At 33.7% G+C, this 25,830-nt stretch overlaps 5 protein-coding genes and 2 long non-coding RNA genes across 7 annotated transcripts; 4 read left to right on the plus strand and 3 right to left on the minus strand.

The window, feature by feature from the left end:
- The first annotated feature begins 1,964 nt into the window (after positions 1 to 1,964).
- Positions 1,965 to 4,703, plus strand: LOC126667713 (sugar transport protein 14-like). The gene is made up of 4 exons (XM_050360763.2): positions 1,965 to 2,201; positions 2,689 to 3,011; positions 3,101 to 3,730; positions 4,162 to 4,703. Exons 1-4 carry the CDS (start codon positions 2,060 to 2,062, stop codon positions 4,609 to 4,611), a joined length of 1,545 nt encoding a protein of 514 aa, XP_050216720.1. The 5' UTR covers positions 1,965 to 2,059; the 3' UTR covers positions 4,612 to 4,703.
- Positions 4,704 to 4,780: 77 nt separating this feature from the next.
- Positions 4,781 to 5,979, plus strand: LOC126667714 (non-specific lipid transfer protein GPI-anchored 25). Its single transcript, XM_050360764.1, has 3 exons — positions 4,781 to 5,367; positions 5,543 to 5,611; positions 5,696 to 5,979. Exons 1-3 carry the CDS (start codon positions 4,980 to 4,982, stop codon positions 5,977 to 5,979), a joined length of 741 nt encoding a protein of 246 aa, XP_050216721.1. The 5' UTR covers positions 4,781 to 4,979.
- Positions 5,980 to 6,017: 38 nt separating this feature from the next.
- Positions 6,018 to 10,053, minus strand: LOC126667712 (probable RNA helicase SDE3). The gene is made up of 5 exons (XM_050360762.2): positions 9,800 to 10,053; positions 8,781 to 9,562; positions 8,547 to 8,711; positions 6,905 to 8,371; positions 6,018 to 6,552 (listed from the first exon to the last, which is right to left on the minus strand). Exons 2-5 carry the CDS (start codon positions 9,558 to 9,560, stop codon positions 6,307 to 6,309), a joined length of 2,658 nt encoding a protein of 885 aa, XP_050216719.1. The 5' UTR covers positions 9,561 to 9,562; positions 9,800 to 10,053; the 3' UTR covers positions 6,018 to 6,306.
- Positions 10,054 to 10,782: 729 nt separating this feature from the next.
- Positions 10,783 to 13,191, minus strand: LOC126669615 (proteasome subunit beta type-2-A). Its single transcript, XM_050363121.2, has 3 exons — positions 12,934 to 13,191; positions 12,697 to 12,820; positions 10,783 to 11,263 (listed from the first exon to the last, which is right to left on the minus strand). Exons 1-3 carry the CDS (start codon positions 13,089 to 13,091, stop codon positions 10,937 to 10,939), a joined length of 609 nt encoding a protein of 202 aa, XP_050219078.1. The 5' UTR covers positions 13,092 to 13,191; the 3' UTR covers positions 10,783 to 10,936.
- Positions 13,192 to 15,426: 2,235 nt separating this feature from the next.
- On the plus strand, positions 15,427 to 16,083 carry LOC126667331 (uncharacterized). The gene is made up of 2 exons (XR_007638160.2): positions 15,427 to 15,719; positions 15,929 to 16,083. It is a non-coding gene; the product is annotated as an uncharacterized LOC126667331 (long non-coding RNA).
- Positions 16,084 to 21,906: 5,823 nt separating this feature from the next.
- LOC126667330 (uncharacterized) lies at positions 21,907 to 22,560 on the plus strand. Its single transcript, XR_007638159.2, has 2 exons — positions 21,907 to 22,135; positions 22,348 to 22,560. It is a non-coding gene; the product is annotated as an uncharacterized LOC126667330 (long non-coding RNA).
- A 517-nt stretch (positions 22,561 to 23,077) lies between these two features.
- Positions 23,078 to 25,555, minus strand: LOC126669757 (vicilin Jug r 2.0101). The gene is made up of 5 exons (XM_050363305.2): positions 24,628 to 25,555; positions 24,347 to 24,522; positions 24,190 to 24,270; positions 23,822 to 24,085; positions 23,078 to 23,747 (listed from the first exon to the last, which is right to left on the minus strand). The coding sequence occupies exons 1-5, from the start codon at positions 25,322 to 25,324 to the stop codon at positions 23,250 to 23,252; spliced, it is 1,716 nt and encodes a 571-aa protein (XP_050219262.1). The 5' UTR covers positions 25,325 to 25,555; the 3' UTR covers positions 23,078 to 23,249.
- Positions 25,556 to 25,830: the final 275 nt, after the last annotated feature.

Consider the following 25,830-nt stretch of genomic DNA (forward strand, 5'->3'; position numbering starts at 1 on the left):
TTACAAATTGAGTGGTCACATAGGTTAATAGAAAGATACAAAAATTAAATAGAATGGGTCACTTAAAAAGTCAAAAGAATACACTAAGCCAGTATAATTTGTTGTTTGTGCAACTTAAGGACCATAATTAACTAGTATTGTTAAATAATCTATAATATTATTTTAATAATTTCTTGTCATTTTATTCTTCAGTCTTCATGTATATGAAATATTTATGATAGATAAACATACTCAAAATATACTATTGTTTTCTATTTTTCATGCAATGAAGTAATTTTTTGGTTCAAACTAAATTTTAAAAAGCTGTTATAATATTTATTTATTATCTATTTTATTTTATTTAAAATATCAAACTAGTACTCCATCTGTCCCATTTTATTTATCACTTCTCATTTTTAGTATACATTATAAAAACACAAAACATACACCAATAATATACTACTGATATACTATAAAAATATTGTAGTTACACTAAAAAATACAATAGATACACTAACAAAAAACGATAAAAAAAAACAAAAAAAACACATAACATAAATCGGTAAAAAAGTGAAAATTAAAATTTAAATATTTCTGATAAATTAAAAAAATACGACATGTAAATATTTTTAAAAATAATATAAAATCATAAATAAAATACAACATAGTGTATTATAAAAAAATTCCTCAAACAAAAATACTTATTACTAAATTGTAAACATAGCGGAATTAAGAGATTCAATGGGTGGCTATTGTCTTTACTTTAGAACCGGTCATTGATTTCTTAAATATATCTTATTATATTTTAATTGTTTTGTTTATTATGTTTTTCAAATTACTAACAATTTTTTCCCTCACTTGTCTTCTTTTTTTATTGTATAGTTCCACATATAGGATGTTCATAATTGGGTATCATCATTAGCAAATAAATATTCCTTATTAGCAAATTTAGGATGCATAAGCAAATAAATATTTATTATTAGCAATACTATATATCCACAAAAAATTAAATTTAGATAGGTACATAAAATGATTGATAGAGATAAGCCACCATTGATATTGACTTGCATATCATTTTTGTATATCAAAACAATAAGTTGCAACTTATTCCTAGCAACTACCCCAGTGATTGGTTTTGCATGCCTTAAAGGTCAAAAATGTAGATCATCACCCATGACTGATGACTGTACATATACTAAATTAATCTTTGTAGACAATGCACCAAAAAGTCCAAATTCAAGATATTGTGCATCACTAAACATTTATTATTTCAATATCTAAATTTTAATTTTTTTAATTAATATTCTTATTTTTTTAAAATAATATATAAACAAATACTTTTAGCTATTTTTGATGTGCTAAACCATTTACAATAGATTCTACATTTATTTAAATTTCCATGACATCTTAATGAAAAATAAGAAATTATCTATATAAAATTCCAATGTAAATCATATTATCAAATTTAAAAAATAGCTTCAATTTTATTATCAGTATGGTGAATGAAAAATTGTTAAAAATCCATTTAATACACTTTTACAAATTTAAAATATCAAATAAAAAATTAAGACGCTAAAGAAATCCAATTGAAAAAAAATCATATAACATTTAATAAAGAGATCAAGCTTCTTGAATTTGTATCAATCAATTAATTTACGCTTAATTAATATAAACAGAAAATTAATCGACTAAAATAACCAAAAATAAGACCGCAATGGTATAAATTTTTCTTAACATGGCTTTTTTGTTAAAAAAAGCAATTGTTTTATTTTAAACCCATTTTCTGCTGGATGTAGAATTTGAATATCAAGTTTCTCAATAATAAAAGAATAATTAAAATTGAGAGTATCAAACAATTGGCTACTAATTAAGCTGATAAGATAATATTCAATAAATTAGGAAAATGGTTTTGTCATATCCACTTTGTCAGTATATGTCCTGATCTAATCACACTACAGTACAGTCCAACCATAAAAGGGTTGACTTAGACTTTTTCTCCTTCTTATATCATCTCTGCAAAAAGTACTCAATCCACTGCCTTCTGCATTACACACCAAACCCCAAAAACTGCACAGAAACAATGGCAGGTGGAGGATTTGCTGACGATGGACCCCTTAAAAGAGCTCATCTGTATGAGTATAAGATTACCAGTTACTTCGTTTTTGCTTGTATAGTTGCAGCTCTCGGTGGTTCTCTCTTTGGCTATGATCTTGGTGTTTCTGGTTTGTTTTTTTTCTTTTTCTTTCGTTTTGATTCACTTTTAAGATTTGAAATGTAGGATCTTGAATAAAGTAAGAGCAGTTTTTAGATGTTGTGCTTTTGGTTCAAGCGATTTTTGTTGAGTTTATTTACAATTGGTGTGTTTAGTTTACCACGTTTCATCTTTGCAGCGATTTAAGGACTCGCATACAGGTTCAGATTTTCATTTCTTGGCATTTTTGGCCCAAATTTATTGTTCTTTTACCAAATGACTCCTTTTCGGCGGATTTTAATGACTAAAACGTCACTATATAATGGCTAAAAATGCCAAGAAATGAAAGATCGAACCATTTTATGCCACTTTTGAAGATAAACATGCTTAAGTCGCTATAAATGTGTTAATTTTTTATGGTTGGATTCAAGATTACATTTATGTGATGTTTATCAGTAGTATATGATAAATTGAAGAAAATTAGTAGTAATTGAACTGGTGTGTTAAATTTTCGTTAGGTGGAGTAACTTCCATGGATGATTTCTTGAAGGATTTCTTCCCAAAAGTGTATAGAAGGAAGCAAGAGCATCTTAACGAGACAGATTACTGTAAATATGATAATCAACTCCTCACACTCTTTACATCCTCATTGTACTTCGCGGCTCTTGTTTCTACATTCGGAGCTTCACATATTACCCGAAACAAAGGCCGAAGAGCTAGTATTCTTGTCGGATCAGTAAGCTTCTTTTTAGGAGCAGTTCTCAACGCAGCTGCGGTTAACATTTTGATGCTGATCATCGGACGGATTTTTCTTGGCATAGGCATTGGATTTGGCAATCAAGTAAGTCCCCTGCGTGCATCTAAATTTGAATACCGGAATGTTTATCCTCAATTTGAGATGCTAATTGCATTGTTTTTGTGATGGTTCAGGCAGTTCCGTTGTATCTTTCCGAAATGGCTCCAGCGAAAATCCGAGGAGCTGTGAACCAATTGTTTCAACTGACAACCTGCTTAGGCATCCTGATTGCGAATCTTATAAATTACGGAACAGAAAAAATCCATCCATGGGGATGGAGGCTATCGCTGGGATTGGCAACGGTTCCTGCAACTCTAATGTTTATCGGAGGTCTTTTCCTCCCCGAAACTCCGAATAGTCTGGTAGAGCAAGGAAGATTAGAAGAAGGTCGAAAAGTACTAGAGAAAATTAGAGGGACAACTAAAGTTGATGCAGAGTTTGATGATCTTATCGATGCAAGCAATGCAGCAAGAGCAATAAAGCATCCATTCAAGAACCTTCTCAAGCGAAAGAATCGTCCACAATTGATCATAGGAGCTTTAGGAATCCCTGCATTCCAACAGTTAACCGGCATGAATTCTATACTGTTTTACGCTCCTGTCATATTTCAGAGCTTAGGTTTCGGTTCTGGTGCATCTCTATATTCATCAACCATAACAAGCGGAGCTCTTGTTCTTGGTGCCCTCATTTCAATGTCTTTAGTAGACAAATTTGGCAGAAGAGCTTTCTTTCTTGAAGCTGGAACTGAAATGTTATGCTACATGGTAACTACGCTAACCTTCGCTCTTTCAATTCAATCAAAACCTGAAATACTTATGTTTCAACATGGCTTTATATACTCGCCACGGCTTGCACCTCGGTCAAGGTTCAAACCGTAGTGAGGTGAGAAACTTTGTTTGTCTTGGAGCATGGCCATGGAACAGGCCTTCGGCACCACAGCCATGGTGAAAACCGCGGTAGAAAACGAAGCAAGTGTCCACTGAACAGGTTATGGCTTGAATCAACAGTGATAACAGAATTAACTAGAATTTTAGTATAAATACTTGACGTAACTGTGATAATAGAATCAACTCTCGATGTAGATCACAATGATCGAACCACGTAAATTCTCGTGTTCTTGTTTGATCTTTCTTCTGTTTAATTCCGCATTACTTCCGTGCCAACAACTTATAACCGTTGGTTCAAAAATTTGCAGGTTGCTGTGGCAGTAACACTGGCAGTAAAATTCGGACAAGGAGTAGAGCTTCCAAAAGGAATCGGAATCTTCCTAGTAATCATCATTTGCTTGTTCGTCTTAGCTTACGGAAGATCGTGGGGTCCTCTCGGTTGGCTAGTTCCGAGCGAAATCTTCCCATTGGAGACGAGATCAGCAGGGCAAAGCATAGTGGTGTGTGTGAACATGTTATTCACAGCTCTAATAGCACAATGTTTTCTGGTGTCACTCTGTCACCTTCGATATGGAATATTCTTGGTGTTTGGTGGCTTGATTTTGATAATGAGTAGCTTCATTTTCTTCCTCCTGCCAGAAACAAAGCAAGTGCCCATTGAAGAAGTGTATCTTCTATGGCAAAATCATTGGTTCTGGAAGCGCATTGTCGGAGATCATCAAGTCGAGTTAGATGAGAAAAACACAAGACAAGTTTAACAATATTTGCTGAATGCTGTATTCTGTTTATCAATGTATGAATTATAGAATCTTTTAACAAACAATAAAAAAAACATTCAGTTACTGGCTAATTCTGATTTAATCTTACTATGTCAACATAGATACGACGTCGTTTAAGAAATTACAAGTGGTATTTCACTATTTTCAATTTTTCTGTATCAGTCAGACTAACAAACTTTAGAGCAGTTGATACGCTGTCGTTTAATATTAGGAAGGGTATTTTAGTCAATGTTACTTACAAACCAAAAGGATTTTCCCGCCATAATCAAGAAATGAGGCCATACATGTAACTAACTTGTAACAGCCAATCAATAAAAAATTCCTCTGTTTCTTCTCTCAAAAGAAACATGTCCGCCATTTCTGGCATCTCAATTATAACTACCGCCGTCACTCTCCTCCTCCTGACCGCCGGAGCTTCAGCTCAGCAGCCATCGTCTCCGTCTCCGTCACCACCGCCACTTGTAGGCTGCACCGACGAGTTAGTTGCAATCTCACCATGCCTCGGCTACATCTCAACGGAGCCAAATAACCTGACGCAAACTCCAAATTCTCAGTGCTGCGATGCTTTACAGAAAGCTTTCAATTCCAGCGCAGGTAACTGCTTCTGTTACCTACAAAAGAAGCCTCTGATCTTCGGATTCCCGCTAAACCAATCAAGACTTGTTTCTTTGCCTTCTATTTGTTTGGCGGCGGCGGCGACGGAAAGTAAATCTGATTTGGATTCGATTTGTTCAGGTTAGGGTTTGCCGAAAATCTATTTCATGATCATTAACCTTTGTTAAGTTTTTTCACTGGTTTGCAAGGCGCATTTTAGCAAATTTAGTTTAGGAAATATAGAGTGTGGTTAGATCCATTGGATTTACATGGACTCGCTGTCCATAATTGTAATTTGCTTTGTTCATGTTTACAGAGTCACCAGCATTGCCTCCTCTCAATAGCATAACAGGACCTGAAGTGGTTCAAAAACCAAATCCTTCTGGTAATTAGACTCAATTACTGTTTGTTAATTATCATTAGTCTTAATTAACCATTTGGTTTTTGATTTTAATCATATGATTTGCAGGTGTTGATAACGTTGGGTCTCCTACAACAAGCTTGCCAAGAGGAGTAGCTGACGGTTCATCCTCACCGGTAAATTCTTCAGAACCAGAACCTGTTACTGGCGGAAATTCTTCTCCGATAGCAGAAAAGGGTCGCCCCCCACCATCATTGCTGCCACCAAAACCAACGAGCAAATCATCTGCAGGACAGGGTATTGGCGGTATTAGCGGTAGCAGCAGGTACTGTTGGTTCCTTCTCGAAGCGCTAATAAAATCTGCAATTGTTGCTGTTTTCACTCATATGTAATGTAGCAGCATACTGTCTTAGTTCTACCTGAGGATCTATTTGCTTGAAAATGATAACATTGTTCTCTGTATAGTCTCTGAAACTGAGAATCGAGACTCGAGTTTGATACATAGTCTGTATAAGTATTTTAGAGTACGTAGAAGTTAGAACTAAATCGCCTCTTTTTCTTAGCTCTCTCTAATGTTCACGGTTCTCTCTAATGTTCACGGTGGTATTACATCACTACATGGTTGTACTCAAATTGCCACAATTATTTCCATGGCAACCTTCCACCATCAAAAACATAGGAACATCTTATCTAAGCATCAAAAAAGAAATTAGCACATTTTACTTCCAACCATCAGACCACTCAGTTTCATCTGTACAAGGTTTTGGAACTTCTGTTTGATAGGAGTCTTGATTCCATCCAACCTCGTCAGAGCAGCTAGGGTTTTTGTCGTCATGGTAATCATAGCCGGCACCATCTTCATATGTCTGATCTCCATCAACATAATCCTCTCTTTCTGGCAGACTACAGCCCTGATAAGAGTTGTTGTCTGCACAATACCATAAAAGCTTACTCCAGTATGTGTCCTGCAAATTTCAAACAGCACAACAGAAGTATTTCAGCAAAAGCATGAAAACTGTAACCAGCTATTTTAAAAGTGCATGGCATTAAGTTTGACAGATCAAATTGTAATCTGGTACGTAATTTATATATTGGTTCACGCTGCAGCGTACACTCACTGCCGTTGGCGTAGTTTATATTTTGGTCCACTGAACTTTAGAATTGTACGAATGATTTGTAGTATGAAAATATGATATGCATAATATTGCTCATGTTAGCTAAAATTCGGTCTCCAAAATACAGTTAAGCATTTTAAGTTGCGATGGACTTCTATCTATTTGCTTAAATATCTTTTACAGCTATGGAAAAAAGCATCACCTGGTTGATGATGTGTGGATTTCCGATAATGACTAGCAGCAGTATAGCACGGGTAATAGCCACATTAAACCTTTTTGGATTGCTTAAGAAACCCAAACAATGAACTTTGTCAGACTCATTGTGTTTCACTGTTGATCTAACGGTGGAAACGACAATAACTTTCCTTTCCTGTCCTTGAAACTGTTCGACACTGCCAACTTTTATGTCGGGCATATCTAAATCCTCAAAGGCCTTCTTTAGTTTAGTAACTTGCTGCCTATAAGGTGTAATGATCCCTATATCAGACTCATTCAAATTCCCCCTTTCAATTAGTTTGATTGTGATCTCCACCACCTTGCTAGCTTCAATTCGGTTAAACCATGACGGGTTATTTCCTTCCCTTTCATCACACCCTTGTATACCAAAGAAGAGAACTGGAAATTCCCTGCCAGGAAGCAGATTTACAGAAGATAATAGGGAAACTGTGTCCTCATTGGACTCTTTGCTCGCAATCAAAATCCCATCATAGAACAAGTCTGAAGGTAGCTGCAGGATATCTGGGTGGCACCTATAGTTTCTAACCAAATTTGTTACGTAATTTGCGTCTCCATTGGCGTAATACTCGCACTCATAAAGCCTTTGCAAGTATGATTTGCTTAATCCATGAGCCCCGGCATTTCTCGAGTAGATTACAGGACCTAATTGCATTGGGTCTCCAGCAAGAACAACCACTGTATCCCTACGGCAGAGGTTGGATATAGGGATCATGCTTTCTGGCTCCGAAGCTTGGCCAGCCTCATCGAGAAAAATATGAGAGAAATGGCCTCGTTTAACACCCTCAGAAAATAAATGACAAGCACTCATATAAGTCGATATTATGATCCTAAAGCGTGTGAGAGCGCCGAGTGGAGGACATTTGAAGAGATTCTCATCAAAGAAACAAAAGCGAATATGATCAGGCTTGACATCTTCATATGGTCGGGAAGTCGCATTAAGTCGGAAAATTTCATTTTCCTGTACTTTGATAGCCTTCTCAGACAGAAGCTTGTCAAGCAAGTGATCCGCTGCATTATTTGACGGCGCGCACACAAGAATCCGTGAATTTCTTCGATTTGCATATAGCTGAAGAATTGCCTCTACTATTGTCATAGTTTTACCAGTCCCAGGAGGGCCATAAATCATATAGGGTGGGGCCCCTCTACAACCTAGGATCATCTCTATCGAACACATCTGCTCTTCATTAAGATTACAAGTTATAGGCACCAGAGTTGTTTTAGTTTCAATAAACCTATTTCCAGAGGACTCAGATGGAAAAAGGATTGTTGTTTCCAAATTATCAGCAGCATCTACAGCCTGATACTGTCTTCTCATGTTGACTCGATTATAAGTGAAGTGTACATCATACAGATTTCCATCCGAATGCATGGAGTGAAATTGCGGGTCAAACTTTAAATACACTTCATCAGTCTCAACACGATGAATAAAGCCCTGAGACAATCATTTTTACAAATTAGCCAATTAAAACAGCAAAAAACAGCCCACTGTAGTCAACAACCAAAAGAACCGCATAATGCGCAATGACTTTATAAGAGTTGGAGTTTAACCAAACTTAGACTCTATATATATGATACCGGAGAAATAAATTTTAATACGAAGCAAAAACCTGATAAGGTTGGGTTAGTTCATCATCATTTGAGGGCTTGACAAAGATGTAATCTCCGTAGACAAGTGAAGGTCTCCGCTCAGCAAGCCCTAAAACGACGAGGGACAGGAAATTCCCCCTTCTCCTCATCTTAACAGCCTCCATATTGTAAGATCTCATGTCTTCCTGAACAATCAAATCACCAATTTCAGATCAATAAAAAATGAATTTCACACCAAACAAAAATAACCTTACCTCCAATTGTATTTCTTCCATGATCAACAAGGTTTTGAAGTAGGAAGCATAATTCTTTCTTGTTAAACCTTCCATTATAACGTCAGGGACCTGCTCGCTCTCAATCAATTCTCGATCTTCCCTTGGGATATCATAACGAGGAAGCCTACTTTTTACTGGCCGGCCTGCTTTCCTGATAGGACGAGAACCTTCCACGAAGGTGTCAACAGCAAAATGCTTCTTTTTCGTAGTTCTACAATATCGCTTTCTCGAAGCCAAAGACCTCGATATCTTATCTTCCGCCAATAGAATAACCACCCGTTCAATATTATCATCGCCCACATCAAAATGCACAGCTGTGCTGTACATTCCAATTTCCGGCGGTTTGCAATTTAGCCAAACCGTTAACGTGTCACCCGGCTGAAGCATTCTATCCTCAAGGTCATAAGACTCAACAAAACCACCGCCGCTGTTCCCATCATTCCCCGACGGAGGCTTCATCAAAGAGAGAGTAAACGAGTTCTCGGGATTCGACGCGTAAATTTTAGTCCACAAATCAACTGCTTCATCAGTGGTGTTCCTAATAGTGATTGAATGTGAAGCAGTTTCTCCAACAATCACAGATTGAGGCTTCCCATTTTCGAACGGGAATGGAACGGAAATTACAATAGGACCCTCTTCAATAGGATCATAACTACAAACAGATCTATCATCTTGGTAATCAATAAACCCTATTTCACCTTTATCTCCAATCACTGAGTACTCATCATCATCACCCCACTTACCATCAACTGAACCCATTACTAATCACCAAAACAAAATAATCAGCAAAATATATAAAGCATGCTCAACACCAACAACAAAAATAGTTGAAACTATCAAAGAAAAGTAAAATACCAAATGCAGCAACTTAAAGAGATTATAAATTTAAAAAAAAAAATCACAAACCACAAAACAATATTTGAAAAATTAAACATAAACCAGCATATAATTAATTAGATTGTTATTACATAATACATAGAGAAGAGGAAGACACTGACCTAAAGTTGAAAGTAGAGTTTGAGAGTGAGAGTGAGACAGAATTCAAACTGAGAGCAGTTTAGAGAATGGGGAAGAGGTCATTTGATTTTACTTATGTTGGGCAAAATTTGTTAACCGGTTCGTAACCTAGTAAAAATTCAATTGAGACCATCGACATTTTTGAGAATTGTATGCGTGGATCAGTTAGGGTGTAGATGTGCTTGGTGGTACTATGAAGTTATTAACATGATTGAACAACAATAAATACAAGTAACTTTGAAGTTCCAAGTCTCCTCATTTACCAATATTATGAAATTTACTGATTAAAAAAAGATAACAATAATTAAGGTATGAGTTTGGATTGAATGTTTTTAAAATTTAAAATCAATAATTTTCAAAGTCTTATAAGGTATGAGTTTGGATTGAATGCTCAAACTGATTCAAATGTTTAGCGAAAACTTTAAATATATCCAAACTTTTTAATTGTATTAATTATAGTCAATTGTAATTTATTTTATGTTAATTATAGTCAACTGTAATTTATAATATATATCCAAACGTTTGAATGAATTTAATGAGAATAGAAACAAAATCAAAATAAAATAAAATAAATCTGAACATAGTTGATATTTTCTTTAAACATATAAATTGACATGATCATTAAATCCTTTTAGAATAACAATTCATCATGTATTAGAAAATTGTTAATTTTAACCTTTTCACCTCTTAAATAAAAAATGAAATTGAATAAATCCACCAATTTTATAAAATCCATAGTTTTTCATTCAAAATCTCTCAATCTAAGAGAAACTATCATTTACTTTTCCTAGAGTGTTTTGAGTATTCAAAATAACTCTTCATTTTCCATTCTCTTCCTTTAATTGAAGAGAGATCTTAGGGAAGACCTCTTCGGAGAGGAAATGGACGTGGTCAAAACATATAAAGATCGGCGTGGTCACTCATAAAGGCTCGACAAAAACCGTAAGTTCCCCGACAGTCCAAATTCTTCTCAAGGGGACATGCAATTAAATGTAAAAGACCAGAAGAAGCACATGGCCAGTACAAGAAACCAGTTCTGGATATTCAAATATAAGATTACCTATTCAACATTCAAATTTGACATTAAATATAGAAATCAATCCCAAATGCAGAAAAGTTTAAGCTGATGCCACATCCTTGACAGATTCACGCCATGCGTACTCCCTTGCTCCATCTTTGTCGACAATCTTGATCACAAAATTTGGGGGAGCCACGACCAATCTGGATCGGATCTCCATTATGCACTTATCTACCAATCCAATTGCTTCTTCCATAGTCATGTCGCTACGGTAGTGTCTGTCCATCATGGAGAGAGAAAAATATGACCCGTATCCAAATGCTCCCCTGTCAACCTTGTGAAGTGTAGCAATATAGTCGATGTAGTAAAGAGAAGGACCGGTCTCTTTGTCATATCCAGCCAGAAGAATGTTAACAGAGTATGGGTTCTAAAAAATGAACATTCAATTTCGTAAGACAAATGTTAATCAGTTATTTGTATCTGCTAAGAATTTTACTCATCAAAGCAATGGCATGCACAGGCTAAAGTTATTAAGTGAAAACCCGATCCAGCTTGCAGTAATCAATTGAAACCAAGAGATGTTGCACTGCGATACCGTTATCATTGTACATAAACTTTTAAAACCCCCAACGCTGCCCTTACTGGAATCTCAAAATAAACCAAACAATGAACAATTACAAAGAAGATTGATACAGCTTAGATAAATGAAATTGAGAAAATTTGTATAGCTACTCCATCTCTACCCTTTCCCGAGCCTTCTATGTCTCTCGACTGCAACAGTAATCTCAGCCAAGGGCATATATGCAAATATTCTTGCAAGGACATTAGCGTCAGAAGGATTGCTTCTGAAACGTAAACCTCAATATAAGCTATGTATGCTTCCTCTCAAGCTAAAGTAATCTCACCTAATCACATGTTCCCATAAACATACTTAACATATTGAGGCACTGGAGAAAAAAGAAGTCTACTTATGCACCCAACAGGACAGAAAGAGACCAGTTCTAGATCTATCTCCACAAGATGGCAAACAGGCATGCTCAAGGCCAAAAGATCCAATAAGGGTTACACAAGTCTTAAATTATGGAAGAGGAGGGTATATATCACAAGCAGTAGAATAATACACAATAAAAGATTTGTCTGCCAAACCATCCTCAAAACATAATTCCAGAAATGGATGTTTCATCAAGACACATACTAAAAAAACAAGCAAACAGGTAACCTAATTAAGATGTATCCTTTGACATGATTGATCCTGCCTTGCTATAAAAATAAGCATCCCAAAAATCGAATAGCTGATGCAATGTCTATCGAACAATGATGCTAACCTATTTTAAATGAGTAAATGACAAACAAATCTTGAAGCACCTTAAGAAATTAGCATTCTCCCAGCCAGCATATCCAACAAAAATTCCATTCCAAACTTAACATGGCGCCTTAAAGAACCCAGCTCAAGACTGAATAATTCATCAAAACATACATAAAATCTGGACTACATCCTGCATTCATTTCTTAACCAGAACCCATATTTACCTGCTCTTATCCTATACTCTACCACTTCCTAATAACAGACTGAGCATTTTATCTCACAATTTGAGAGGCTTTGACTATATTTACGATTCACAATCCAGTACATGAATTTTCCATTGCACCGTTTACCTAATTCAAGTAAGTTTTTATTAAATGGGACATAATGTGACGCATCTTATAAACTGAGCACAGAGTTCTGAAAACCTAATTGCATCACTTAATAGTACTCAAGTAGAAACCAATCCTAATAAATAAAGCATTCACAAAACGGGAAAAAAAACTAATCCTAAACCCTAAAATCTACATTAAAATGCAAAACAAATTAAATATTACCTTTCTCAAAGCAGTAGCGAGCTCACCGCGAGTAAAATTAGCAGCAGCAGCAGTCGTCAACGGGATTCCGTTGCGAAACTGATACAGCGACACATTCTTCTGTATATACTCCGTAAATTGAACTCTACACACCAAACAAACAAAATTAACAAAAATAAATCACAATTTTAAGTTAATTAATGAACAAACTATTGCTCAACAGTAACAGTAAAATTAAAGAAAGACATAAAAATAAACCTGTCGCCGGGTTCGCCGCTGGCGGCGATGAGTTTGTGAGAGTCGAGGATCATTATTTTGTCTTCATTAGATTTGTGGACGAGGATGCTGTGAACGGCCGATGTATCGGAGGCTACTATGGCGAAATCGGTGCCGACTAATCCAAAAACACACTCCATTCTTTTCTTGATCTGTTTTCTTTTTGGTTTTCGATTTTAGTGAAGTTTTAATTTGTTCTTCTTGAGGAACAAGTCGGAGAGGAAGGGGTAATTTGGTAACTTTGTTAATGTCTAATTGTCAAAATAATCCCTAACGTTCGCATTTCTTTCATTTTAGCTATGCTTATTCATGGGCCGGTCTTGACTTTTTTAAAGGCAAGCCCAAGACCAGTCTGAGCCCGATTCAGATTTCAACTATACTACATAAATCCGGTCTTGCACTATTTTTATCGACTCAACCGGGCTTGGGCGGATCTATATTGATTTTTTTATAATATTACAAGCTCAAGCCCGCTTATAATATGTCGGGGGGGGGGGGGGGGGGGGGGGTTCAGATTCGAACTTAAAATCAAAAATTATTATCCAAGTCCGACTTAAGGCGAACGGATCTAAATAGATTGGGCGGATACCCAATCGCATGAACAGGTCTAATTTTAACACAAACTCTTATATTTAATAAAATAAAGTATTTTGGTAACTTTGTTAAAGCCTACTCATAAAAAAAAATCCCTAACTTTCATATTTCTTTCAATTTAGCACAACTTATATTTTATCAAATTTAATGTTGTATTTCTTTATACCAATATTGAGAAAACCATAATTTTTGAAGTCTAAAAAAACTAAAAATCCAAAAGTTTCAAAAGTCAAAAGCCTATAAAAGTTAAAAAGTTTTAATACGTTACGGCAGACAATCTTTTTTTTATTAAAGGACAGTTGGTAGAGAATGTACAAGTTGAAGAACATGAGAAGTTGAAAAAAAGTGAGCATCTGATGGTTTTCTAAATAACTTTAAAAGAGAAAAAAGATGATGATTGCAAACCCTAAATAAATCAATTAAAAATTCAAAAAATCATAAAGGAAAAAACAATGTTAATTTCATAATTTTTAAATTCATACCTATTGTAATTTGTGTTTTCTTAATTCAAATTCTTCAACATTAATTTTAATAGTAATTTCAATTGGAACTTCAATTTCAGTTTTTTTTTTAATTACAAAAGGTTTATTTCAATTTAAATTTTTTACGTCGATTGTTTAAGAACTCATTAAATTGTTTCGGTTCTTTTAAAACTGTCACAATCGCTTAATTTGGAATCTTCAATTTGGAGTATTATCATCTGACACGCTTACACACAAAGACCACCAATCATTTTTTGAAACTTCGCAGAGAACAATTTGGCACAACCAGTAGGACATCGAAAAGATGGCTCAAAAAATACTAATATTTTGAGAAAAAATATAGCTAACTCTCAGGAGGAAGACAATACGCCTGCTATAGCAAGACTAGAAAGACTCATCTATATTGTTGTTGAATAGTTTGAGAAATCAGTTGCGCCTCTTAATCATAAAATTTAAAAGGCGCCACAAAATATGATTTCTGCATTGAAACCTTTTAATATAGTTGACTAATATTATTAATAAATAAACTGAATGACTAAGAGGCGCAAGTGATATTATATGAGTTTAATAAAAATTATATTATAGTGTTTTAGTTTTTTTTTTCAATGTTGAAAAGTAAGAGAATTTTAAAAAATCAATAAACTGAAAAAAAAATGATTAATTAAGCATTATATCTCCTAAAGTATAATTGTTAATTTAAAACTATACCAGAAATAAATTTAAATACTAAATTAATTTATTTTTTTCAATTCAGTAATTTTACTTAGTTGATTGATTGTAAACTGAACAAAAAAATTTAAAATATAATTGAAAATAGAATTAAAAAATCATATCGATTGATTTTCAAACAATAGAGACAAAACTGTAAATTACATCATATGTGAGTGGTGCTAGAATAATTTGCTCTTTTTAAAATTATGTTTATTAAAACGAATAAAATTATAATAACCTGTTTATATAAATTAAACATCAGTATTAAATCATTAAAACTACAAATTACATAATTTTTACTTTAATAAATAATTCTAAGTAAAAAAATGTTCTAAAAAAAATCTCTATAAGTAAATATCAACTGTATTGTATTTAATTAATTAACATTATAATAATTTGATTAATAATAATAGAAAATATTACCAAAAGTTATCTATTGTTGAATTACTGATTATGCAATGTGAAAAGGATTTAACTTTTTAAAATTTAATTAATAAAATTATTAATCTATTAAAAGTAGTATAAAAGTAGAATAATACTATTTTTTTGATCCAGTGAAAATAAAAATAGTTGTGAGACAATCGATATGAGCCCTCAATATTATTGTTTTTGCTGGAATTTAAACAAATTTTCAGCAAATTTCCAAGAATAGCAAATTACAGAAAACATAGAAGTAAACATTAGCGCCATTGAAGGAGCATCATTGATGAATCCATTAAAACTGCTATAAAATAAAGAGAAGGTAAGGATCTAATTGTGCAAAAATCTTAAATTAAAATATAAAAATGGCAAACAAGATTGTTGCACTATTTGTTATGTGCCTTGTTGTTGTTGCTGCTGTGCAGCTAATTCCTCAAGCTGAGGCTGATATTTTTGCAAATTGCTTCGTTCAATGTGAAAAAGATTGCATCGCGGCCGGTCAGGGCAAAACCAACTGCGAAATGAAGTGCGACACCGACTGCTTCGACAAAGAGATCGCGGGTACGTAATTTGTTTGCCCGGAATTTATTAAATTTTATCGATTAGATTAAATGTATCAATTTTGAAAATAATCTTAGAGGGTTAGTTGATTACAAATTTAGATTATCGTTACAAATTGATAAAAAAATTAATTGTGGTATTAATTGTTCATCGCGTATAAATTATATGCTTGTGATTACTACTAAATGTATTTCTAATATTATGTGCAGCTAAGATGGTTCCCCATCCTTGAGCTTTATGAACACTTCTGGAGTGGATCATGGTTACTAATTCATAATATGTATTAGAATGGCACAACAATACTTTCTTTGTATTTTTGCTCATTTGTAATAAAAAAAATACTAATTAACCATTTTATTTTAAATATTCTATGTCATCTTTGTTTTACGGTTTATGAATATCTCAAGAAAAAGAAGGGTGAGCATATAGCGAGCTCGGTGAAAAATCAATCGGTTGCATTAATAAAATAACTTTTTGTATTTAACCGAACCAACTAAATTATCAATTTTAACTAAATCCGATCTAGCGTTTAATTTAAATAGATAAAAATGTATGAAAAAAATAATTTAAAAACTTATAAAATATTCAACCATACCTAATTTTAAAAATCTTGATTGTAGCTGACCCAATTATTCATTAACCATATCAAATTAATTGAACTTTCTGAATGAATCAAAAAATTTAATCGAAATTAAATAGAATCGGTTTTAACTGGCTAATCTTAGACCTCGCTTGGTTAAGGGCAAATAAATTACGAAAGTTGTACTTTCCGAGAAGTAGCAATTTTTTTTTTTGGTTCACTTTATACATTATACTTCACGGGAAATTGGATGTTGGGCTTCCCCTTAACTAGGAAAATAACTTCCCTAGCAAAATACAAGAAAGTAGAACTTCTCTAGTATTTTTTGTTGGATTTTTTTAATTTAGCCTTAATTATTTTCTTTTTTTCTTTTAAAATTCATATAAAAATATTTTTATTATTTTATAATTTTTATTTATAATAAAATTAAATATTTTTATTAAATATTTTATATTATGTAAAATTTAAATAAAAAAATATAAGTTTAAATTTTAATATTTAAAAACTCAAATAGTATTTGAATTGTAAAATAAGAGTTAATAAGCAAAAATTAAATTATTTATTGCTCAATTTTGTTGGTAAAAATACGCAAGCGTACGTAGCCAACTTGTAATACAGACTATGAAGTCCGGATATCGTACCCACAGAGAAAGCTCTAAAGACAACCAATTAAGGAACTCGATTCGAATAGCCGAAAAGATAGTTTTTTGTTTTTTGTGTAATTAAAAGACAGAAATTAACAATTGTAATTTAAAGTAAACTAAAGCTGTAATTCAAATGGTGTTTTAACAATAATGGGAAAAGCAGGGATTATTAATCTTTGTTATGCTGTTTACTTGATTTGGGTTATGGATTGTATTGTTCTGATGAGGTTCGAACTAATCTAAGGCACCTAAAATTCTCTCTCGAGCAATTACAGGCAAAAGCATTAAACTCACTAATACTAGGTTAATTATTCACTCTCGCACAATGATTAACCTATGTATAAATCAATTTAATGGTTGTTAAGCAAATTCAAAGAACTCGCACTCGTTAATTCACTCTCGCACAATTAACTCTTGCGCTCTTAATTATATTGTTCTATTCCAATTTTACTCTCTCGAGCTAAAACTAAAACAAATGGCATAGACTAAGTGATCAATTTAGGCTAAGCGTTAAGCACAATAATTAAAACCCATCAAGAACAAAAACCCATAAATCCAATTCAATTAGACAGACATAATTGCGATTAATAATCTCCAACGAAGGGTTTAGCTAGACATAATAATGAAATAACTAAAAACAATAATTAACGAATTCATTCTGCGATTAAATAAACACTGAATATGAAATTAATATCAATCGTACCTTATTTGAAGTAAACTAATAATGAACAATGAAAATCCAGCGATAATAATGAAGAAAGAATACTAAAACTGTAATAATCTATAATCTAATCTCAAAAACAAAGTCGCGAACCCTAATACAATATTTTAGAAAGGTATTTATACTAAGTCTTTTTGTAATCTTCGAGCTATGTCAAATTCCCATAATACCCAGGTCTTTTATTTGTCGAAATCCATTGACAGAGGCTAAAAACGTCATATCAGCATCCCTTAAACGGACAGCGCACGACGTGCAGGGGTCAAGGGCAAGTCGTGCCCTCTATAAAACCCAACCGCACGACGTGCACAGCCAAACCGCACGTCGTGCGGTACCAATTTTTTCCAAGCACGTCGTGCTCAGCGACGTGCTTTCCCATCTCAACAGTTCTGGACACTGGAGTTGACGTGCTCTCAACGTGCTCTCAACGTGCACGACGTGCACCACTAATTTTGTGCCGAAATGATCTCGTTTCTTGCTCCAAGCGCTGCCCGGCTCTCTCGTAAGTCCAAAATCGCTCTAATAAGCTCCAAAACCATCCGTTTACGTGCATATACCTGAAATGCTTAGACATAACAATAAAAACCACAACTAACATGATTTCGACGTTAAATACGCAATAAAAAGACCTGAAAGTACCTAGAAAATAGGAGTATTTCTGCTCCTATCAAATTTAAAAATATTTATTTGTTTAATAATATAAAAATTATCAAACAGCAACCAGCCCTACCACTCAATCCTCATGCGGAACAACAAGCAGAAAGATCTCATCCAACATCAGCGGCATGGCAATTTCCCATCGAGGGTCTACTAGAATCCCGATGGGTTACTGATCGCGAAAATAAAGTCGCCGATCTCAATAAAGAATTGGAATCTGGAAGGACATTTATGTCTTTTAATAAAAAAATATAATATATTATATTAAAATCAATTTCGTACTTCCTGAGAAGTAAAAATCAAAACAAGCAACATTTATCAAACTTCCTGAGAAGTTAACTTCTCATGAACTATACTTTCCGGAAAGTACTTTCCTGCAAATGCTATAAAACGAAGATTACTAGTTATTATAGATCTACTCTTTTAGCTCAATAAATCTAAGATTTAAAATCTAGTTTTTGTTTGATTTGAGTTTTGTTTCTTACTTGTTAGAATAAAGTTTAAATCTTTTTTCCTTCTTTGATTAGATTTATTAGATCCACGAGAAATTGTAGTGTTTGTTTGAATTTTAACTCTAAAGTATTGTGGATCTAAGAAATGAAAAGGATTTGTATCTATTTTTATAGAGTTTCAATGAAGATGATATTGAAGATCGAAAACTGTAGGTTTCAACGGATCAAGCGGTTTGAATGACAAATCAATACAAGTCAATATCGAAACACCCTTCTAACAAAATCGTTGTGTTAAGTTTAAGAATCTATATCTAGAATTTTCTTATTTTTCGACTATATTTTTGCTTATATTTTTATTGTTATCTATTATTTTATAGTTTATTTTTTTGAAAGATCATCTGTAATTTTTTGTTATATGACTTTATTGTTGTAAGTTGAATTTTCATAATTAACTCTATCTTGGTTTAATTTTTTCTATGCACATGCTCTGATTCATTTTCTGGGTTTGGGAAAAATAGCTTATGTTTCTTGGTGGGTGAAGGTGGCGATAGGAGATGGATGGTGGTGGTATGGGTGGGTTATTAGGGTTTTAAAATTTAAAATTAGATTTGATTTGGTTAATTGCAGGTTTAATTAAGTTTATTTATAAAAAAATAGGATTAATTAGACTTAATTAAGAGAAAAATGCAAAAAATGATCCCCAAATTTTTAAAAATTAGAGTTTTTATTAATTAGAATTAATTAAAGTTTATATTAGGGTTAATATTTTAAAAGTTAAGTTGAAACGATTTAAAATTTGAGGGTGTAAATATTTTTCTAAAAAATTTAAAAATTTATTTGGACTTTTTATCTTGTATTCGCCAAGGTTGTATTCGTGTGGCATGCGTAAGCGCCACATAAGCGCAAGCATGTGCCAATTGAGAATTGAACAAAATTGAAACGATATCATGCGTTTCAAGATAAATTTGATAAAATTGAAAAGTTTGTAATTTTGTAAAATTTTCATGAAAAATTTGAACTTTTTATAATATTTAGCCAAGAATGAATGTGATTTGAAGAATGAATGCTACTACACTCCCTTTTTTCTCAAAGACTACAATTTCCATTAATAGTAACAAAAATTATATGAACGGTTTCTCAACACATTGAGTCAACTATTCTAGAAAAAATGACGAGAGCTGTAAAAATACAGTCATCGACTAGGGCTAAACTAACCACTAAGGGTCACCCAATTATATAGGCTAAAATAAATAGATTTAATAATTAAATCTAGACTTTTTGACCGTTCTCAGGGAGTCCAGACCGTGAACGTTCCAACTTCAGGTTTTCATTGTTGTCGGTGGTCCTGATTAACAGGAATCACCGCTAAAAATACCATATCCGACTCTCCACAAACATAGTCTTCAGAATGAGATAATATTTTTGGAATACAACCATCTTCTTATTCTGCAATTGCATTTTTCTTTCAATTTACCAGTTTCATTTTGCTGAAAGACTGTCACAATAGAGATATCTGTAAACAGTATCGTTTTACCACTAAATTGGAGCTGGGCTTTCTTAAACTGATTATTCCTTGAGCTGGGCTTTTTCATCCCATTTCCTTTAACTTTTAATTTCAGGTCATTAACACTTTCTCCCTGCTTTGAATTTGCCTTTGACTCGCGCCAATAAATCTTTTCCTCTTGGCTCCTTTTCCTTATTAATGTCAATATCAAAAAGATTTGTAACAACCACATTCTTACCAATCTCAGCAGATATGAGAGTTTGAAATTTCTTTGTTGACCTATCCTTAGCGAATCAATACTAGAGGAAATCTCTCCCCTGATCTTGCTCTTTCCACTATCTCTTCCCTCTGCAGCAAGGCAGATTATCATCTTCCTCCACATTTCCAGAGTTAATTCTTGCACGTTTTCCCCTACTAGTCATACCTTGCATTGGACCTGCTCTGATAAGATCTGAATGCTTGTACCTTCCGGACACATCTGCACCTCCATGACATTCCAACACAGGATGGTAAAAAATGCCACACCTGTAACACAATTTAAGGAGTTTTTCTATAACGTAAAACTATTGTTACAACGGTGCCTTTATCATCAATACGAATCTTTAAACCTCGTTTCAAAGGCTTTGAAATATTGATTTTAACACGGGCTCGGATATACTTACCTAAACAATCTCCAGAAGTTTCAGGATCCACCTTCTCCGCAACATCAATTTGAGACCCTAAGGAGAGACATGTTTCTCTGTTCATACAAATCAATGGCAAATTATGAATTTGCACCCAAAATGACACCATCCCAAATTTCATATTTGTATAGTCCTCTAATCTAGTTGGACAATCAAGCACTACAAGATTTTCCTTAGAATTTCAAGGTCCAACTTACAAAACTCTTCTTCTATCTTCTTGGCAATCAAAGTGGAAAACAAACAAGTTATTTCTCAAGGATTCAACCACGAGAGCTTTCTTGTTTTCCACATGCAATTAATAGTGGAAATAACTTCCTCACGGTTCATTTTTTTCGTTGATATAATTTTTCCAATCAGCGAATTAACAACTTTTTGTTCTCCAACACTGCGAGCTTTCTCTACAAGGTCACATACCGCCACTTCTTTATCATTCGATAGTGATAGAGATTGATACAGAGAAATAATATCCATATTCTATCTCTAAAAAGCAAAACCTTTTAGGGTTTTAAAGAAAGAAGGCTATTCTGTCATAGACAACACTAAATTACAGTACAATGCTAGCTACTATACTGTCAATGAAATAAAATTTGTAAATTTAATTTGTTGTACTGATGAGATATGTAAGATGAAAAATTATGATTTATAAATAATAAAAAGATCTGTATTTAATTTTTTAAATTATAATTTATCCCATTTATAATAATAGAAAATATCACCAAAATATATTATTAGAGTTACTAATTATATAATTTTAAAGTGATTTAAATTTCTATTAATTTATTTAAACTAATAAAAAATTGTAGTAATTCTATGTTTTTATCCATTGATAAAATTCCAAGAATAGGATATTACAGAAATATGGAAGTAAAATTACCGCCATTGAAGGTGCATCACTCGTGAATTCATTTAAACTGCTATAAATAAAGAGAAGGTATAAGGACCTAATTGTGCAAAAATCATAAATTGAAACTAAAAAAGAAAAATGGCAAACAAGATTGTTGCACTATTTGTTATGTGCCTGGTTGTTGTTGCTGCTGTGCAGCTAATTCCTCAAGCTCAGGCTGATACTTTTGAATATTGCTTCGTTCATTGTGAAAAAGATTGCATCGCCTCCGGTCAGGGCAAAACCAACTGCCAAACGAAGTGCAACTCCGACTGCTTCGACAAAGTGATCGCCGGTACGTATTTTATTTGCCAGTAATTTATTAAATTTTATCGATTAGATTAAATTTACTATTTTCGAAAAAAAATCATAGAGAGTTAATTGATTACAAATTTTGATTAATCGATACTAATTGATAAATTAGATTAATTTCGGTATTAATTGTTCATTGCGTATAAATTACATGCTTCTAATTACTGCTTAATGTATTTCTAATATTATGTGCAGGTAAGGATCCCAATCCTTGAGCTTTATGAACACTTATGGAGTGGATCATGCTACTAATTCATAATGTGTATAATAATGGCACAACAATGAAGGAGTACCTTTTTTGTATTTTTGATCATTTGTAATAAAAAATTATTAATTAACCATTTTATTTTAATATATGTATTTTTTGTATAATAAAAAAAATTATTAATTAACTATTTTATTTTTATATATGCGCTTTCATTATTTCTTTCTAGTTTCCGAATATTTTAAGGCAAAAATGGTGAGCAAATGGCCTGTTCGGTAAATTCAATTGATATAATCAATATTAAATTAATTTAAATTTAACCGAACCGATCACATTATTAATTTTAACCAAAATTGATTCATCATTGAATTTATTTAAACTGATCAACTTTAAAAAGATAATAATTTAAACTATATAAAACTTTGGTCAATTTAGTTAATTAAATTTTTAAAATTCCCATTCCTAACTGATCCAAGTTTTTTATAAAAACGATCAAATTAGCCGAACTGTTTAAATTAATCAAAATCTTTAACCGAAATTTAAAAAAGTCGGTTGAAACAATTAATTATTGAAAAAATCACCCCTAAATTTATCACCACTGTGGCAAGAAGTACAAATTTTTTAGCCGATTTTTATAATTTTCCAAAAAAAATGATTAAAAAATGTGAAATTTCAGAGTTTAAAGACAGGAAGAACAATTATTCATTCAAAAAGAAGAAAAAGATTGGAGCAGAAACATCTCTTATTTATTATTAAGTGTGAAAATTAATCTTCTTAATTTCCACAGCTACAAAATATACACATTACTCATCCACTCCATAGATAATTTACATAATTTCAACACAGCAAAGTCCCTATATTTTACACACATAACACATAACCTCATCTTTCCCTAAAAGAAACCATCAAACTCCAAAATTGATGGAAAAGTCCTCTCCTCTCCTCTCTGTTGCCTCTGACTCTGTTGAGGAACAAAATGTGATTCCTTCTGGTTCCTGAATATCTTCTCTATCAGTTCGGCCGGCGCATTAAACGACAGCTCGTTCGCCTCTCTCTCAATCTGCTTCATAATATTATCTTTTTGTCCAGCAAGGAAATTTCTCTCGTTGCTCCAGGCATTGATTCCGAATGCCAGTGTTTGCAGATTCTCATTTTGCGAAGCCAGAATTGCTATAGGATGACCTGCCGGTACTATAAACACGTCTCCGGTCGATAAATCGGAGCTGATCTTCTGATATTGTTTTCTAGCAGTAGTTCTGTCTTGTTCTTGTTCTTGTTCCTGCCTTTGGCTTGCTAGATGTGGACAAGCCATTTCCATGCGTCCACTGCCTTCAACTACTAAAACAATCATCGTCGCCCTCGAATTGTAGTGCGGTACCATTAACGATCCCTACAAAATTTACTTGTTTCAGGTATTTAGAACACAAGAAAAATGGCTGATTCAGACATGATTGCGAAGCTTACTTTGTTGATTTCAGCAAATGAGACAGAGACATCAATGTCCTGAAGCTGCTTGTAATCATTTGGTGAAGCTTCCATTAAGTTTCCATATCTATTGGAGTATAATGGCCGTTGATTGAGAAGATTAAACGGACCTTGGCTTTTCTGCCGTGATGATGATGATGATGAAACGCGGCCTGTTAAGGCTTTAAGCTGCTTTTGAGAAGCTTTTAGGATCACACCTTGTGTTTGCTGTCCGAACAGCTTGTTTAGCTCATCTCTTGGAGTCTATGTTGCATTAGCCAATCATAATACCAAATTGATTAGTACTATAAAATCAATCCTGAAAAAGAATTATACACAAGGCGTATGTATATAGTTCGTATACATACATCAAGAGCTGCCTCAAGAACATCATTGCTGAAGACTGTATAAAATGACTCAGGATTTTCACCTCCTGCAGCAAAGTATTCCTGCACGGATTTGAAAGAAACTGTCAATCATACTATGTAGCACGGAAACGAAAACGCTGAACGGAAAGAGAATTACCATGAATCTTCCAGGAACATTGACAGGCACAAAAAGCTTAGCCAGGCTAAGTTTTTCATTATTGTCATGGTTAATCATGTACACAGTGGCTCCTGCAGGAATCTTGACAACGTCCCCTGTCTCCAAGTTGTAGGTTTCTCTCTTGTCTCTCAACACATAGCTAATAGTCCCTTTACCTAAAAAATTAATTTAAAGAAAAAACACTCATTTTATACGATGGTTTCATTATATATACAGTACTTGTAAATTGATTATAAAAATATTTCAAAGAACTAACTCACCATTTAAGACAACAACAAGAGATTCTGCATCACAATGGTGTGGAACAACAAAAGTATTAGGGCTAGCTTCCATTAACGAGAGACGATAATTTTCGATCCCACGAAGAAGTTCAGAGCTTTTAGTGAACTGTTCAAGAACCCTAATATGACCTTCTTCAGTTCTGAACCGAGACTGTAGTCTCTGTGAATGGAAGTAATATGGATTATCCCTCTGTTGTCTCTCAATCTCTCTGGTTTTCGTCTCAGTTTCTGAATTTCCTCTTCTTCCATGTTCTCTTTCCCATTCTTCCTTCTGTTCTTTATATTTCCTCTCACAGCTACTCTGACATTGCTGTTTCTGTCTTTGTTCTTGTTTCTGATCGCAAAGTTGACGGCACCGCTCATATTGACGGCGAGGATCATCTCTCTTCTCTTTTTCTAGCTTCTCTCGCGCCTGTTTTTCTTGGCCTTGTTCTTGCTCCTCACTCCTCCGTTTGACCGCTTCCTCTTCGCAGCGTTGCCGGCATATCTGCAGACCTCTCCGGTCGGTTTCTTCTCTTTCGCAGCTTTTCTGGCAGCGCTGAATCTCCTTCCACGGTGACTTCGGATCTTCTCCGGGCCCCCTCTCTGTAAAATCTCCATATCTGCGTTCATAACCGAGAGAGGAATGAGAAAGGAAGAGCAGTATCAGCAAGAACACGAAATTCTTGATCGACATGGCTGGATATAAGTGTTTGAAACTGTTTTAAGTTGGTGGTGATCGATGTGAATTGAAAGTGAGGAAACGAGGTTATTTATACTATTCAAGAAAATTACATGCAGGTTGACACGAATGTGTTGTACGTAAGTTGCGAGGGAAAGAAGTGGATTCTTGTGCCAGTTGCGAGGCGCTACATATTTATCTACGGAATGGTACTGTAAATGAGGACAAATTATGTGTTAGTATGCAGAAATTTTGTTTGTTTCATGCGGTGGAATTTGTGCAGATTCATATTCATTATTCATATGTATGCTGCCAAATTTAATAGCATTTCAATCTTATCTTATGATTTATTTAGTTTGTATTTCCTATAAACTTATACATTTCTTTCTGTGTTCTTAAATATGATTTTAAATAGATGTAATGGAAGACATGGTTTCGTGGAAGATGCAGAGAGTTGAGAGTAGATAGAATGAGCCAGTTGTTGAGTTGCATGATATAGACTGCATAAGACAAAGTTTTAT

The sequence above is a fragment of the Mercurialis annua genome, linkage group LG2 (assembly GCF_937616625.2).
Source record: "Mercurialis annua linkage group LG2, ddMerAnnu1.2, whole genome shotgun sequence".
NCBI lineage: Eukaryota > Viridiplantae > Streptophyta > Magnoliopsida > Malpighiales > Euphorbiaceae > Mercurialis > Mercurialis annua.